The sequence below is a fragment of the Copadichromis virginalis genome, linkage group LG10, assembly GCF_057382275.1.
Source record: "Copadichromis virginalis isolate Kocher_CV1m ecotype Utaka linkage group LG10, C_Virginalis_male_GT1.1, whole genome shotgun sequence".
NCBI classification, from domain to species: Eukaryota; Metazoa; Chordata; class Actinopteri; order Cichliformes; family Cichlidae; genus Copadichromis; species Copadichromis virginalis.
Genome location: NC_140627.1, coordinates 17,530,231 through 17,548,632, shown reverse-complemented (window position 1 = coordinate 17,548,632; position 18,402 = coordinate 17,530,231). Strand labels below are relative to the sequence as shown.

The 18,402-nt window shown below is 39.0% G+C and overlaps 1 protein-coding gene across 1 annotated transcript in view; it reads left to right on the top strand.

Moving 5' to 3' along the window:
- The first annotated feature begins 759 nt into the window (after positions 1-759).
- Positions 760-18,402, top strand: part of fat3b (FAT atypical cadherin 3b) — a 65,431-nt gene continuing 47,788 nt past the window's right edge. The window contains exons 1-5 of the mRNA XM_085470315.1: positions 760-3,732; positions 3,835-3,969; positions 4,891-5,092; positions 10,942-11,060; positions 13,203-13,401. Coding sequence (XP_085326441.1) covers positions 760-3,732; positions 3,835-3,969; positions 4,891-5,092; positions 10,942-11,060; positions 13,203-13,401 — 3,628 coding nt within the window. The remainder of the gene's footprint in view (positions 3,733-3,834; positions 3,970-4,890; positions 5,093-10,941; positions 11,061-13,202; positions 13,402-18,402) is intronic.

The window sequence follows — 18,402 nt, the reverse complement described above, 5'->3', positions numbered from 1 at the left end:
GCGTTTCACTGGATTACTGCAGGACACGATTGTGCAGATCTCCCGGCATAGCCTCTCAGCAGGGATGTTGATGTTAAATCGCTGGATTGTGATTGAAGATTTATTTATTTATTTATTTATTGCTGGTACAGTCCTATCTATAGATCCGATATATTTCAGTGTTTCTCGAAGTTGAGTCACGATCATGTAGAGACCTATGGTTTAGGTGAATGGCACGGTATCTAAAGCAATAGTTAAAAAACAGCAATAAAAATTTGTAGGCAACAGAAGAAGAAAAGATTTTTAAACTTCTTTGTTTTTATTATTTTGCCCTTTTTGTTGTCTGACACTTGTTAAATTGGTTTTTTAATTGGTTGTCTGTGCTTTCACAATGATGTGTTTGTTGTAATTATGTTCTACTTTCTGAAAATATCACAGCCCTGCTTGTCTCTGTTAAAGGAGTCTTTATTATTATGACCCCTGTTATTTTATTTAGATGACATGATGTGTTTCTGTGAGACTGTGCAAATGAGCTGTGGTTTGAAGTTGATTCGTTGCTTCACAGCCTTTCTCATTGTTTCAATGCAAAGTGTGAGCATCATCATATCAATGTAGTGATAATAACTCCCTCTAAAATGTTTTTGTGCCTGATCATCCAAAGTTTTTTTTTTTTTTTTATCAGCAGAACACACATTCCTACTGAATGACCAACTAAAATCAAGTCCTTTATTTTAATTGTGATTCTTTCCAAATACAGGGTGACTGGATGATGGGATAGTGATGAAGCCCAATCGGTGGGGAAATATGCACCCCCTGCCCAGCTTCTCTCTTCCTTTCCTTTTTATTTTCTTTTTCTTCTTCCTCTTCATATGTTTCCACTCAACCCGTGCCCAGCTTCTGACAGATTCTAGAGCAGGGCAACGCTTGCTGCTCTTCACTCAGCCTGCATATAATGTGTCCATTTTTGAGAACTCTGCTGCAAGAACCTATACCAAAAGTGAAGCCAAAATGGGCATCATTCTCGGGCCACCTTGGTCTTTTGAGATAAAATACTCCATTGTGTTGGGAGACAGTGAAGGCATCTTTCAGGCTGAAGATTTTGTAATGGGAGATTTTTGTTTTCTCCGCATATGCACTAATGGAGGTAGTGGTGCTATACTGAATCGGGAAGTACAGGATAATTACACTCTGACAGTTAAGGCCTCGGCCCCAGGAGGTCTAGAGGCTTTAACCACTGTTTATATCAAGGTCTTGGATACAAATGACCTTCGACCTCTATTTTCCCCAACTTCCTACACATTTGTTGTTTCTGAGAGTGCCCCTCTGGGTGCCAGCATAGGACGTGTGACAGCCACAGATGCTGACGTAGGCTCGAATGGAGAGTTTTACTACTTTTTCAAGAATAAAATAGATCTTTTTGCTGTTCATCCGACGAGCGGGGTCATCACCCTGACTGGTCGACCAAGGATGGACAAACAGGACCGATTTGAGCTGGAGGTACAGGTGGTTGACAGAGGGATGAAACTCTATGGGAACAGTGGTATCAGCAGCACAGCAAGGCTTGTACTAACTGTGCAGCGAGTAAATGAATTTGCTCCCGTTCTTAGTGCAGTCGCTGTTGTTCCATCGTGGGAAGAAAAGAATCCCGTGTATGCAGTAATTAATGTGGAGGACAAAGATGAAGGAATATCCGGAGATATAGAGTGGGTGTCCATCATTGAGGGGGATCCCTTCGAGCAGTTTGTGGTTGATCGTTCGCCTGTTGGGAATGAGTACAGAGTTAAAACGTCGGAAGCTGTCAGCTGGGATACATTCCCCTATGGCTGCAACTTAACATTTCAGGCCAAGGACAGAGGTATGCCTCCCAAGTTTTCTAATACCCAAATTGTTCAGTTGTTGGTTACAAAACCGGACCCAGTGATGGCGAGTTTTGAAAAAGATGTTTATATAGTCACGCTGAGTGAAATCGCTCCCCCAGGCTCTGTTATAGCAGTGGTGAAAATATCCCCGGCTCCTCTGAGAGTCAATTACAGCTTCAGCAACCCTTCAGATCCAGTGTACTTTGATATAAACCCTTTGACTGGAGTTATTATGACCACCAGGCAGCTTACAAGGATATCACAGGATTTCATGGTGATGGAGGTAGTTGATATGATAAGTGAGCAGCGAACAAGTGTCCAAATTCAAATCGAGGATGCTAATGACAACTCTCCAGTGTTCAACAAGCCATTCTACAATATTGTCGTCAACGAGAGCGTACCTGTAGGTACTGTTGTCCTTGTGGTCTCTGCTGTGGATGATGATAAAGGGGAGAATGGGTATGTAAGTCACACTATTAGTGGTGAACAGTCTCTTCCATTTAGCATAGACCAGAAAACAGGGGAGGTGAGAATTACTAGAGATCTGGACTTTGAATCATCAGATGATATCTACACTTTCGCAGTGCGTGCCTCTGACTGGGGTTCACCCTACAGAAGGGAGAGTGAGGTTAATATCACCATACGTGTAATAAATATCAACGACAATCAGCCTCTTTTTGAGAAGGTTTCTTGCAGAGGGATGATAAGCCGTGATTTCCCTGTCAACCAGACTGTTGTCACCTTGTCAGCAATTGACATGGACGAGCTAGGACTAGTTGAGTACAAGATACTCTCTGGGAATGAGTTAGATTATTTTAACTTAAATCCAGACTCTGGGGCTTTGTCACTGAAAAGATCGTTAGCAGTGGATAGTTTAAAAAGTGGTGTATTCAACTTCAAAGTTGTTGCAACAGATGGAGAGATGTTCTCTGATCCCACATTTGTGAATATATCAGTGGTGAGGGGTAGGATTCCCCCCAGAGGGTTCAACTGCAAGGACACAAGGGTAGCCCAGCTTTTGGCAGAAAAAATGCTCTCAAAGGCATCTGCTATGGCTAGACCGAGACCAGATGAGAGCTACACAGATATTTTCTCTACGAACAAACAGCCTCCACAGTTTGAAGCCTTGCCTACAAGCATTCTCGTGAGAGAAGACCTCATTCCCGGTGCCAGTGTATTTCAGGTGCGAGCGCGAGATGGTGACACAGGCTTTAATGGCCGCGTTCTCTTTTCCATTTCTGATGGTAACAAAGAAAACTGCTTCAATATAAACATGGAGAGTGGGCTGATAACTATACTGCGGCCACTCGACCGTGAACGAGTGGATCGTTACTTCCTTAATATCACCATCTATGATCAGGGCATTCCTCAGATGTCCAGTTGGAGATTACTGACAGTGATCATTGAGGATACAAACGACAATGACCCTCAGTTTTATCAGGACAGCTACTCTGCCCTTGTTTCAGAAAACTCAGCCATTGGCATGGAGGTTATAACCATCACTGCATTTGACAGAGACATGGGTCAGAATGGACAGCTCTCCTATATAATGCTCACCAGTGTTCCTCAGTTTGGGATTGACAGTGAAACTGGAAGTGTATTTGTTGCTAGCCAGCTGGATAGAGAAACATTTCCAATATTCATATTGAAGATTGAAGTCAGAGACATGGCTGAAAGAGGCACTCGAAGGTCCTCAGTGACTACTCTAAGTGTAATCTTGGAGGATGTCAATGATTGCGCTCCAGCTTTCATCCCTACCAGCTATAGTGCTCGAGTACTAGAGGATCTCCCGCCCGGGACTGTGATTACCTGGGTGCAGGCTCAGGACCCAGACATTGGACCTGGAGGACAAGTTCGATATTCCTTAATCAATGACTTTAATGGCACTTTTGAGGTAGGTGATGACACAGTGTGAACAGAATCTTGCACACGTTAAGATTTTTATTTTTACATTTATTGAAGTATAGATTGTTTATGATGTAATTCTTTTTTATAGATCGGTCCTATAAGTGGGGTATTGAGAATTAGAAAGGAGTTGGACTTTGAGAAACAACAGTTTTTCAACCTGACGCTGCTTGCTGAAGACAGAGGAATCCCCAGCCTTAGGAGCCAGACGTTTGTGGAGGTAGAGGTGCGTAGCACACATGCTCAAATATTCTACATCTCAGGGATCACCATAGCAGATCATCTGCCTCTATCTCACCCTATCCCTAGCACCTGTCACATCAATCTGCTACATGTCCTCCTTTACTTCATCCATAAATCTTGTGTGTGATCCTAACTGGCAACTCCATATCTAACATCCTTTGTAAAATAATTTCATCATCCCTTCTCTCCACACATCTAAACAGTCTCAGTCCTGCCTCTCTGACTTCGCCTCCAAACTGCTTAACCGGACCCGTTCCTTTGACATGCTTTTTTCTAATCTTGTCCATTCTGGATACTCCCAGTGCTCTTCAGCTCTGCCACCTCCAGCCCTGCCTCCCAAATGCAAATAATCAATTTTGTCAGCTTACATTATTATCAATAATTTGGGGTGTTAAGGTTCCAGTCTTTTTGTTAGTGCCACCGTCTCCAAACCATACATTAAAACAGGTCTCGCTACCATTTTGTGAACCTTCCCTTTAACTCTTATTGTTATTCTTCATTGGCAAATCACCCCTGAGGCTTTTCTCCACCCACTGCACTCTTTTCTTTACCTCTCTTGTGTGCTGTCCAGAAAAAAAATCCAATGATCAATTTTGTCAATTTACATTATCATTGATGATTTGGTTGGTTATTTTCAAGGTTGCAGTTGTTGACAAGATGTCCAATTGTATTTTTTTAGATCTTTCTTCCTTTAATTCTTCACTCATTTTTATGACACCGGTTAGATAGATGATTAAATGCGTGACAGCATTTAGCTCACGGTACATTTAACTTCCAAGACAGGGAATAACGTGTACAAAAGTGAAATATACAGATGGTCTACTGATGCCACACAATTGCATACTACAGATAATATCACACAGTTTTTCTGTCATAATTAATGTGCACCATTACATTTCTTCAGGTGGTGGATGTCAATGAGAATTTGTATGCGCCTTACTTCTCCGACTTTGCTGTGAGAGGCTCAGTGAAGGAGAACTCTCGTGCAGGAACAAGTGTCATGACTGTCAACGCTAAAGATGACGACAAGGGACGAGATGGCGTGCTGAAGTACTCTATCCAAGGTGGCAGCGGCCTGGGCACTTTTACGATTGACGAAGACACAGGTGTGACACAAGATCAATTTCTAAGCCTATTTATGTAAAGTGAAAATCCAATAACCCATAGTGCCATGCTTAGAATATCAACATCTAAGTTTTTGCATAGGAAATATTTTCACATGCCTTTCAAGATGGCTTGCCTAGGTTTTTATTTGATTTGTTTAATTGTAATTTGTAGAGAAAGTATGGCCACTTGTCAGTTCTTGAGTCAATGTGAAAATGTTTGTTACAGAAAGAAATTCAAAGAGCGTGCGAGGTATAGCGACAGTCACTGTGTTAATGGGGCCTCACGTGGGAGCTGTGTACTGGGAGATCATTACTGTAATGAGGGCAGCATGGCAGCCACATTGGCTGGGCCTCAGGCCGCTCTGTACAACTCATCCAGTGCTGAGCGGCTAACATTGATCAAGGCTCTCCTGCACAACAGCCCCGTCCTTCCCAAGTACGGAGAAATCACTATGACTTATTTAAGGAGGCCTGACCCAAAATAAGCATGCACACTCCAACTTTCCTGCAGTGTGAAACTGCTGCTGAAGACATGTTGATCCAAACAAGAAGCCATGACTCACTCACCCAGGGATAAAATGAATCAAATACCAAATGTGAAAATAGGACGCCTCATTTTAGTGCATATTGGGTCATGTACTATAGCTGTGCAACTTAAATTTTAGTCTTAACTGTGAGTATTGTCTGAATGTTAGGGCCTAACTACTGAAGATAGCGCAGATACAAATGCACAAAACATCCACAGTGCCTCCCCCTTCCCCAAAAAGGTGCATGTCATTAAATGTAAAACTTGAAAATTAATAACATGAGCACATCAATAAGATCTTACAATTTGCTTTTTTTTTTTTGTTGTTAAATCAGATAAACAGCTGTGTTGTGGGCACATGGATGTATGCTTAAACATTTATAGCTACTGTCATCAATACTTTTTCATGAAAACCTGAAAAAGTGTGACTAAGAACTCTTTCTTTTCCACCAGTCATGATTGCATCATTGCAGTCTCTGCTTTTGTCCATCATACTGAAGCTTTTAAACCTAACAGTTCAGTGTCTGTCCATGGTGCTGAAATGCTGAACCTTCATGCTGAAACCAGACCCTCATTTGCTCTTCCCTACATATAGTGAATGAGACTTAATATACTTGCAGGTAGTGAGCCTTCGCGTTCTCTTTCTTCTTCACATGGCAGTTTTTTTCTAATCCCATCTTAAAATAAATATACAGCTTTTGCAGTTATCGCTGTTGTTTATATTTTATTTGACACATCCATATTTTAATTTTGAATAGGAAACCTAGTTTCCCAGAGTTAGTATTGCCTGTCAAACCATTCACTGCATACATGAATAGTTTTAAATAAAAGCCACCAATCACTGTCTAAGCAGATGTGGCAAAAGTAAACAATACAACAAGGACAGGCGATGATCATGTTGTGATCATCATGCTATTAGAAAACTGTGCATTAAATAAAATGGTTAATTTTTGTAATTGCAAGCTTTAAACAGCTACATTTATATATTTGCATACTCTATGTATGCTGTGTACTCATCAGCAAAACAGTTTTACAGTGCATGTACTGATCCATACAAATGCCTGTAATAGTATTTGGGGTTTTTATTCCCTGGAGTATTAATACCTCAGTAAGGAGCATCAGAGCCAGTGAGAACATTTACTGAGTGTAGATTTTCCAGGGGAAATCAGACTGCTTGTTAGAGCAGAAAGTGAAGGGAGAGGGAAGTGGAAGTGAAGCGAAGAGAGGAAGGAAAAGCATGCAGGGGAGTCAGGAGTACATAAAAAGTGTCAAAAGAAAATACAGCTTTCTTCCTCCCAGACCTATATATATATATTTTAATGTCTTCTGGAAAGTTTTTCTTTTTATAACTTAGAGTTTTTTTCCCTAAGCATGTGAAATGCTAATGCATTTTACTATCGAAGGACACGATACAGTAAGAACATGCCAAGTTTTCCCTTATCATCAAGTGCTTCATTTTATCGTGTAGAAGTCAGCGTTGTCAGGCACGGACAGAGTAGCACTGCTTTGTACTCCCACCATGCATTTAGCTGCCATGTTGAGTGGCTTTGCTCTTGCTGCTTGTCAATCTGTGGCTCTTAGTGCCAGAACTAAATATGTGATGAGAGAGTGAGATGGACAGTGAGTGAGAGTGAAAGGGACAGAGAGAAAAATAGAAAGAATGAGAACTCTCTTTTGTTTAACCCGTCTCAGCTAATGCACCCCTTACTCCCACCCTCACTTGTAGTTTGTAAATCAGCTCTTTGATGCATCATGCATAGCCCATGACACCCCTATTGTCAGTCATAGCTGCTGTTAATGAGTGCCCTCTTTTCCCGCGTTTGATATTTAGATGTTTAAATGACTCAATCATACGTGGGTGGAAAACACATGGGCTAACAGAAAAGAAGACGGATCTTCTCTGGCTTTAAACCTTAGCTCCCCTGCACTTTGAACAAAAATTTGTATTCCTGTCATTGGTTTGGGTGGAAAGCAAGCCCTGCAATTTCTCATTGGACAGCTGTCAAACGCCACTGCTCCTCTATTAGTGGGTTTGCAAGCTCCAGGATTTGTCACAGTCAGGATAAGGCATTCTTTAAGTTACAAGCAAACACTTTTAAAAAGCACTCAGTCTTCATTTATTAAAATGAATAGGCCATATATTTTTCTGATGTCCTCTTTTATAGCACATTCAGAGCTATTCAGTTGTGTCTCAATAGAGAAATGCACACAATATTTTGTCATCAATCTTAGGATCAATTATTTGATATGGAGACATTAATTAAAAAATGGGATCACAAAACCTGTTTCTCAAGAATGGGGATGGTGAATAGACGCGGCAGATGGATGTAAACCCAACCAAACGCTGAAGTTCCAGATTAGAAAATGTGCTGTGACCCTTCAATTTTTTTTGTTCACTATTTGAAGTGTGTTATTTATGGTGAGAATGGATGCTGTCGAGTCAGATTTATATTGAATTCACTGAATAGTGCCTGTCGGTCTTAAAGTTCAAAGAGCTTTGGAAACAGCCAGCTCTGTTTTCCTTGTCTCTCTGTCAAGCTGTCTGACAGAGATGAGGTTTGAAAAGGACATGGTCAAGGACGACAGGGTAAGGGTGTATCTTAGCAAACACTTTTACTATGCATTGTGTGTGTCCTGGGCAGCGGCTTAGTCATAATCAGACATACTGCCACTTTCTGGCATAGTCTGATTTATTTGTGTGTACCTGGGGATGCAGATCTTGTGGATGAATTGAAGGCAAAGTTATGCAACAGATCTGCCGTATGACAAGCTTTCTTTCCTCCAACACCACAAACAATTATTAAATATGTCTGAAAAGATAAATCGCTGTCTTTTTCAGCATATTGAGAAAGAAGAACTGATGTCAAACTTGTTCTCGGGTTTCTTTGAGTACTTTGTTGTAGCATTGAGCATGATACTCCAGGGGTTGGAATTCCTAGAGTTCCTCTTAGAGTTTTGACTAGAGGCGTTCATTTTTTCATTTGGTTAAGTGAAATGATACCCAGTTTAGCCTCATTTTTGCCCCAAAAGCCAAAATTTCTGCTATATATATATATATATATACACACATGTGTATGTACATATATATAAATAATGAGCTTATATTCAGATTATGTACGGATGATCTGATGCACTTAAAAGGGTTTAAAGAGGTGTTTCTGCTCTTTGGTCTGTGCAAGAAAAGAAAAGAAATTATCGTAAGTATAGCCATCTGAGAGAACCACTACTTGTGCTTCAGACCATATTTTCTAAGGGGCAGCAGGAAGCTGGGAAGCCAAAACACTTTGCCTCAGAAAGTACCGTAGATAAATTGAAGGGCTGCATCAAGGCACAGCATAAGATAAATAAGGAAATGTGAGTTAATGTACTGCTACTTTAGTAAAGTCTGAGATTAAAACATGGAGCTGGAAATGAGCACAGTAGATCACCTTTTCCTAGCACTTCTTTAGTTATCTATAAAGCAGCAGCTTTTCTTTTATGGTACCTACGGTACTGTGCAAAGTCTTTGGCCACCCCTCATGCCTTTATATTTTGCTTCCAAGGAGCCAGACCTATAGTTTTTAAAGTTGTCTTAATCAACAGTTATGCAGACTTTCCGAAGGTCTTTCAAATTTTTTCTTTGGACGTTGGCTGCTTTTTCACTCACTTTCAGCCCAGTCCCTGTGACCATTTTCAGAGCAATGTTTATTCTTGTCTGTTAAACTACTTAACACTGGGCTACGACTTAATAAGCCTTAAAAAGGCACCCAGCTCAAGCGATGAACTAGTGTTGGGTTTAAACATTAGACAACTTACTAAAGAACCAAGTTTAAATTGTATCTTTAGGAACTTTTTAAATAATGATGCAAAAATACATCATTTGTTCCAATTTCTTTAGTTTAATCTGCATAAAAATGCCATCGATTACACATTTTCACAGCCATGAAATAGTGTTTTCTGCACCAACAATGTAATTACTAAATAGCTTTTAGCTGAAAACTTGGCATATTTCAGTATGGTGTTCAGTGTTTCCTTAAAAAATGGACAAGTGGAGGACAAAAGAAACATCTACAAGGCATCAACAGTATCTGAATGTTATGTCCTTTAGAAATAGGAAAAAAATCTGGATTTTTGCAATGTACTGTAAATGGTTGTGGCTATAGAATTTTTTAATGATTAGGAATTTAGCATCACAATAGGCTAGATCATCCAACTGCCAATACTCCTGTGCAGCCATTCTTATATAATGAAGAAGATCATAACCATGAAATAAAAACATAAAAAAAACAAATTAAATTTGAGCTTGCTCACCTGCCCAAGTTCAGCTTGTGTGACAGCTTGTTGGGTTTAAATGTATGTAAATCTAAGCACAAATGCTGTGCATGCTCATGCTGTGCAGGCTCTCTATGTCTCAAAGGAGCCTTTATTTAACAGGAGCTTGCAGATCTGGTGAGAGTTTGTGTTCCTGAGCTGAAACGTTTTTTCAGCCTGCGTGTTTCTGTCTGACTTGTCTTTATTTTTTACTGATAGAAATGATACTGCGAGTGTTAGTGTTCTTTTTTTTGGATTTCTGCAATGTATACAATGTCACACTAATGTAACACATGCCGTTGTGTTTCTACAATGCCATACTCTTGGGAGCGAATAGAAAAGAAACAAATGAACCCTAAAACCGTAGACCGTGTGTGCATGTGTCTTTTTTTAAATGGTTTTGTGAAAAGTCCTGGATGACGGATTTTCTTTTTTTTTTAAGTTGTGTCCATGTGTCAACCATTGTAAATATTCTCTTTGTCCCCGAAGAGGTCACCAAAACTGTCAGCTACTCATTTTCCTTAAGGCCACTAAGCACACGCCAGTCAATATATGTGAATGTCTGGGTGTCTTTGTGTGTGCATATATATGTGTGTGTCTTTATTGGTGTAGGGCAGCTCAGGGTGCATTTAGCACTAAGCAAATAGCAGTGGGAGCAGTTTGGTCAGTTGTGATTAGCCGTAGAGAAGCTGAAACATTGAAGGTGACTACAGTGGCACCACTAATGCCTGTGAATGTCACTGAAGCCAGGACACAAAGTTTTAGTCTAAATTTGTGTGCTTGCCTCTGGAAACTTAGTATTCAAAGACATTCCTAAGAGATCTTTTAAGGATTGTAATGTATTTTACAGATAACAGCCAGTTTCTCTCTCTCTCTTTTTCTGGCACTCTCTCTCTCTCTCGCACACACACACACACACACACACACACACACACACACACACACACACACACACACACACACACACACCCTTAATAGATAAGTATTCAAAGCCAGGTAAAAACTGCATTAATCTTTCTCTCTGCTTCAACAGGGGTGATTTACACTTCTGGTATCCTGGACTGTGAGACCAAAGACTCTTACTGGCTGACTGTCTGTGCCATGGACAGGGGGGTTCCACCTCTGTCAGCTTCTGTTGAAGTCTTCATCCAGGTATAGAATCCACTGCCTATTGAATCATTATGTTAAATACATTTACCCACAGACTTTTATAGCATTGAACATAACAAGCAGATAATTTTCCCTTGTAATTTTAAGCCTTAAATGGATGTCCCCAAAGTGCGCTATTACTAAATACACCTGGTACATGCTGCTGGTAGCAGTTTGGATGTCTTTTTGTCGTCAGAACTGCCTTATTTCTTGGAGACAGAATCAACAATGCTCTATTGGACTGAGAGCTGGTGACTGTGCAGGGCATTTGAGTACAGTAAACTCATGTCATGTCCAAGAAACCAGTATGAGATGATTTGAGCTTTGTGACATGGCAGAAGATGTGATCACTGTGATCATAAAGGGATCATCATCAGTCATCATCAATACTCAGAAAGGCAGTGGTGGTTAAACTATGTGGTGATTAAACTATGCTCTGTTTGTGGCCCAAGATATACAAAGGAAATATCTCCAAACCGTGACACCAGCAGTCTAAGCTGTTGACACAAAGCAGGGGCGTATGCTTTCATGTTTTTTAAGCCAAATTCTGACCCTGGTGAGGCCATACGGACTGTAGCCTCAGTTTCTGTTTCTTACATGGCTGGAAGGGCCCCAGTGTGGTCTTCTGCTGCTGTAGTCCATCTGATTGATTGATTGATTGATTGATTGGTAATTTATTTCAACATGTGAACAATATACAAGTACATTTAGAAAAGAATCTGCTTCGGCGTTCAACCTGTTGTGCATTCAGAGATGTTCTTGTATCCTTCTTTGCTGTATGGAGTGGTTATTTGAGTTACTGTTGCCTTCCTGTCAGCATATCATTTTGACCTTGTCTACATGCCTTAATGCATTGAATTGCTGCCATGTTTATGCCATGGCTGATTGGATATTTTCATTAATGAGCAGCTGAATAGATGTACAAAGGGCCAGTGAGTGTAGATACAAAACAAAAAAACAAAGTTCAAGTGATCTTTGTATGCCAAGTGCCATTAGATGACTGGTACAGCAGTCTTAGCCATTACTGAGCTTCTGTAGACAAGAAGTCTACAGGGTAAGATTGTTTTATATTCAAAATATGGTTTGCCAGTGTGTTACTCCCTTAATTTCACTTCCAGCATATCCAATCGCATTTTAATTGAAAGTATACCAGTTTTAGGTCATTTCAAGTTTATCTGTGTATTTATTGTACATGGAAAAATCATATTTAGTTATGCAGGGTACAGTTATGCACTTTTTATGCGTAACTTCTCGTTAACTACATTAAAATTATGTCAGGTTATAACTTTTCAGCTTTTTTAACTGTAAAAGTAGCTTATTTTTCAATGGCAGTCACTGATAAAAGTTTACAGCCAGTCAACGTTACCCTCCAGGGTAATTTTGATGTTTATACTATAAAATTCTTGTAAAGCATTACATCCAAACAGTATGATGCAAAACGAGTGTGTTACTCTCTTGATTTCTGTACTCAGCACTCAGTCTGTAAGCAAGAGATACACTGTATGGGAATTCTCTGCTTCAAGTTTTTTCTAATTTATTTGCCCTTAAGTTTTTCCACCGTCTAAACACTCAAATACACACATAGTTGCTACATCACTGCTCCCCCTTTGAGGAAGAGTTCAGCTGTGTATAAAAGGGAAAAAAAGACAAGCAGCCTTTTCTGGCTTCAGGATATCCACGTGTGGTTATGTGAGTGGGTGCTTTACTCCCGGCCTATTCATCACATGGAAAAATGGGGAGATTAATCAGGCACAGGTGCTTCTGTTCACCGGCTGAACTGTCTTGGCTCTCTGTGCCTTCCAGCAAATGCTCAATCAACCCACTGCTTGCCATAAATATTCTAGATCTATGCTGTTAGAAGGGAAATTAATTTGGAGTGTGACATCTTTGACATTTTCTGGCAAATATATTTCCATTTTGTGATTGATAACATATCAACCCAGACCCAGACTGATTAACAAAGATACTAAAATCACAACAGAACAATATTACAGTGCGTGCAAATTCAGAGGGCTACTATCCATGTATTTGTTGCCATTCAAAGATCCAACTCAAATGATGAATATTTATTGCCTTTTTCTCCTCTTTTTCTCCTCTTTTTGCTTTGTTGTTTCATGTCTTCTTTTCTTCTTTGTCTCTGCTCAGGTAGAAGATGTCAATGATAATGCTCCCCTCACCTCAGATCCTATCTACCACCCGACTATCATGGAAAACTCTCCAAAGGATGTGTCAGTCATTCGTATTCAGGCGCAAGACCCCGATCTCACTGCTATACCCAGTCGTCTGAGTTATCGTATTACTGCCGGCAACCCGCAGAATTTCTTCTCTATTAATCCAAAAACAGGTGAGGTAGTGTGTGATGTGGTACTAGTGGAGTGGAAAGGAATGATGAAAGAAAGAATGGCCCCTCATAAATGCGCTTCAGGCATTTCATTAACAAGCTGGGATTAAACAGAACAACAGATATTTCACAGATACGAGCTGTATGACAGAGAACAAAGAAATGAACTGTATCTCGCGTAACAGCATGCAGCTTCTACCTGATACTCCTCTGAGCTATTCACATGTTCTATTCACAGCAGTTATATTTGATTGTTTTTGATGATATGTATTTAAATGTTAAGCTGAAAAGGTGTAGAGTTAAAAAAAAAACTGATGCTGGCTAAATGTTTGAGGAGTATTACTTTCAATTTGGAAATAGGATTTATTGAGATAATACCAACCCTGACAGAGGTTCACCATAAGCTCTCTATTAGATATTGGATCAGTGGAGGGTTTTAAACATACTGGGCTTATGAAATTATGCCCAGATAGCCTGTTGTTGTTTATTAAATTTGCTTAGAAATGCATGAGAAATTAAAGTCAGTGAATGTGTATAAAATATTTTGTGAAAGCATATTGTCTGCGATTAATTGAATAATTTTACTTCTATGCCAATATACTGTTATATTATAATATATCTGTTTGTGTGCGGGGATAAATTCTAATTGCGTGTTAAAACATGCTGATTTATGTATCAGTCAGTAGATATTTCATTTTTATGCAGTTTAATTGGATTGGGATGAGTGCATTTTTAAGGTGCGCCACTAATTTGGCATTGAACTCTTATAAATAATGTCAGAGTTGTGATGGATGCTTTGAGAGTGAATCAAAATAGAAACAAGAAAAAACAATCTTGTTTTGGTAATGGCGCTTATATAGCCTTGAGTCATACGCTGTTTCTAGAAGACAGACGTACCCCCACCATGCTGTCAAACATTAGATTGTTGGCTACTGTCTTGGACCCAAGAAGTATTGTGGCCATCGTTTTTTGTGGGGGGGGGGGTTTGTGAAGGAAAGGTTGAGAATCAGCTAATGATACCCATGAATAGCAAGCTTAGTTAGCAAGATTAATCTACAGTTCTTTATGATGTGAGATAGGTTATTAGTTTTGGCTAGCAGGAAAAATAAGCATAGAACAAAAAAATTTTGACTAGGGATGTGTGCAACTGGTTGACTCAAGGTTTAAATGTTGCTATCCTTGCCAGTCAGTGCCAGAAATACTAGTTAATTAAGTGTACAATTTTAATTCTACAATGGCAGTCAGCAGGGCTGATGGTTGAGCCTCCATCTCTCTATCTTACTTTGTGCAAGAAAGTTGTAAACAGATGACAGTTGTTTTAAATGTGCTGTTCTGCAATACTTTAATACAACAAGAAAAAAAAGTTGCCGTATGTTAGGCTTTGTCAGGATAAACTGGAGTATAATTACATTACAAAAGCTAGGTGTACCATATTCTGCATCTGGATTTGGGTGCTAGCATTGAAAAAAAAAGCAAGGCTACTGCAGCTATCAATGCTATTAGCCAAACTCTATAAACTAATCAGACTTTGTGAGTGTGCACAATGGTATACACAATGCAAAGTTCATTTAATGCATGATTTGATCAACAAAGAATGTAATTAACATTTTCATATAGCTCCTAAAATCCACATGAAATATTTGTTAGGTCAATGTTTAATTTTGTCCTTTCAAAGAAACGGACAAGATATTTTAGAGTTTAAACAAGACAGCGCTGCAGTTGTGACTAAAAGTGACCATTCTGGTGATTAAACATTTCTTTGTGCTTAAAGTAGTAATACGAATAAAGACAAAACCTGTTATTTGTAGCAAACCTTGACTTGAGGTTTTTATGAAAAATGGATGCATGACTTTTGGAACCAGCAACTGGCAAACCCCTGGAGACTCAAGTAAAATGAGAAGTGGGCCACAGTGGTCTAGTAATCAAAGATTTGGTCATTTTCAGGCTTAGTCTGGAGTCCCAACTGTCACTGCCTTAAATTTATCAGGCGATTTATCAAATTTATCACAGCTCCCCTGAGGCCACAGAAGGCTGTATATATTTCTTCACATATCTGGTAGAAGATCTGTAAATAGACTAAGTTGCAATATGCGGGAACTTTAGTTTTCTGCATTTTTTCAGATTTGTATTGCAACCTTTTAACTTTTTTGTGCACTTCTTTTTACACACGTGTGTCTGTATATGCAAAAAATCGTATTTAAACATTTACACATTTGAATTTCATATGCATTTTTAAGAATTTCTTAAAAGAAGCCTGACAACTGAATATCAGCTCGCAGATCCTTGTCAAACTCTCCCTTTACTTTTCACAGAGCTTCTGTATAAAAATGCTCTATAGTAAATATTCAGACAATCTATTTTTAAATGAATGATCAATTTATACTAATATAATGGACACATTTGAAAATTAGAAGAATCACTCAAATGTCTCTGAAGAATACAAATATAATCAAAGAAAAATAAATACATAAATGGTAAGTTTGATGTATTTCAGTTTTGGCTGTCAAGTTTGTCCCCATGCATTCTCAGTACAAGCATTGCTTGACGCTTATATTAAAGAATTATTGAAGAGGTAAAATGTTTTATTCAAATCTAGTAGGAAAAAATGTGAAGTCTTTGCCATCTCTGCCCTAGATTAAGTAGTGAGTGTTCTAATAAACAACAAAAGGAAAATTTCAGCTGTTACAAGGACAACTTTTCAGATTCAAAGAAATGTCAGTAAAGTGTTCTGAAACCAGGAGCCTATAGGTAATGCAGCAGGATCTCAGTGATCAAGATTATAATAGAAAGATTTCACTAATAATATGCTGCTGCATGTTCACCTTGTTGGTAAATGTTAGGGGAATTTCCATGTGGCGTCCTCTAATCCTCTGAATATTCCTCTATGCATTATGGCTATAATATTGACATTATGTAGGGAAATGGAGGGGGCTGAAACAGGGTGAGGGGACTAATATTGATCCTATTAGCGAGACGCTGATCCTCAAAAACTCATTACTATGTAAACTGTATCCAACACAGGCATTCTCAAACATAGGTATGGTCGAATAGTCAAAAGAATTTCCCTCCTTTTCATAATCAATTTTCCTTTGATGTTGGTGGAAAATGTCACGTACACTAGACACATAAGACATGCCATATTGAATACAATGTTCAGAAGATCGATTACAAAATATGCATCTTACTTAACCTCTTTGCTAACCTCATTTGCATACAAAAGAAAACAAGCAGTGCAATATTATATATATATATATATATATATAATTTTAGTTTTTTAATTGCGTGTGTGTGTAATTATGCATGACTCTCTGTTTAGGATTTTTAGAACCAAAGTAGAATTCCATCATTTAGCTTAACCCCACCCCGAAACCTTAGACACACCTTGATCAATTATTATAGGTCACAAAAGCTCATAGAAATCTGTGTTTTTCATGCAAAAAGCATAAGAAGCAGCATTACATGCTACACAGTGCAATGTTCATAGTTCAGCTGCTGATGAAAGTTCAAAACAGTTAATGGAAATGGAAAATGCATCTATAAATAACATTTAAATGATCTGCATCACTTTGTCAGTTTCATTGATCTTTTTCACGAACAGTCGGACGGGTATGTGATGTAATTATCTTCTTTCCTTTCATAAAGGATAGCCACGTGTATACTACACTAAAGGAGGTAATAAAGGAAGCACTGAGGCACCGTCCCTTAATATTTCAAGAATTCAACTGAGATACTTCTGCGTCAGTTCCCTCACTCGGGAAGCTTAACTGTTTGACTGCAAAATGTTGTGTACCTGTAACAGTGAGTCAGAGTGAGTCATTGTGAATGTTTTAAAGTACCACTGATGTTAATGCTGTCAGTGCAGGTTCAAAATTATACTCAGTTAATTTACTTTTTAGCAGATTACAATACACATGCAAGAGCTGTATCTACAAATAATGTGTGTATGTGTCAGAGAGAAAAGAGACTCTGTGTGGTCATTTAATCAATAGATTAATTGGTTACAGCTTTGTTGGGTCTGTTGCAGTGAGTCAATAGAGATGACGCCACAACCGCAACATACAGCTGTATAAAAATAATTTGCCTTTGTGTGTATGATTGTGCGTTTCTGTGTGTGTGTGTGTAAGCTGTATTTCTTTTGTGCCAGTGTGCATGTCACAGGGGAGAGTTTCTAGCCATCTGAGCCCAGTTTTCTGTCTCTGTCTAAAGACCCACAGTATTCTGTTATCTGTTACTCATTAATTTTATACATAGAAACTCATTGATGACAGTATTGTTTCCAGTGTGATAAATGAACTACAAAAGACACACTGGGTTCCACCAGCTTGCCAAAGCCCATTAAATAACACAAAAAATATGTTTTCTTTTGTGGATAAACTTGACTCTGCAGCTTTAGGAAAACAGTCACAAGGTTTGAATTTGAATGCATCATTACCATAATTTCTATTGTTTTGTGAGTGACAGTGCCACCGTGTTAGTTTGGTAATAAGACATGCATGAATGGGGAGATGCATTCAGTTTAAATCAATCCTCACTGTTTGCACAGTCAGAAACTTTCCATGTACCAGAGTGATTTCATTGGATAAACAAAATCTAGCTGATTGATTTGCTTTCAGGATGCAAGTGGCAGCAAAAACTATGAACCTGAACTGCTGAAAAACTTCTTGAAGTTTTAGATTGTTTTTCAAAACTAGGTTTGGGGTGCTTCAAAGTAATATATTTTTCAGGTTTACTCTGGAAGTGTCATTTTGATGGGTTTGAGGTAGCACAACAATTCCCAAAATGTATTGAAGCCAAACTTTGAATGAGTGCAAAGTGTGTAAATGTGCTGTGACAGCTTACAGTGCTGTCAGTTTGTCTCTGGCTGAGTGAGTGAAGCCTACCTCCTTTGGGGAGGAAAACAGAATAGATAAGTGTTGACACAGGGTGTTAGATGGAGTGCTTCTTGTAAAAACACGCATGTTTGCAGAGTGCCATGGTGGCTGTGTGACCTTTTTTTTAAACAAC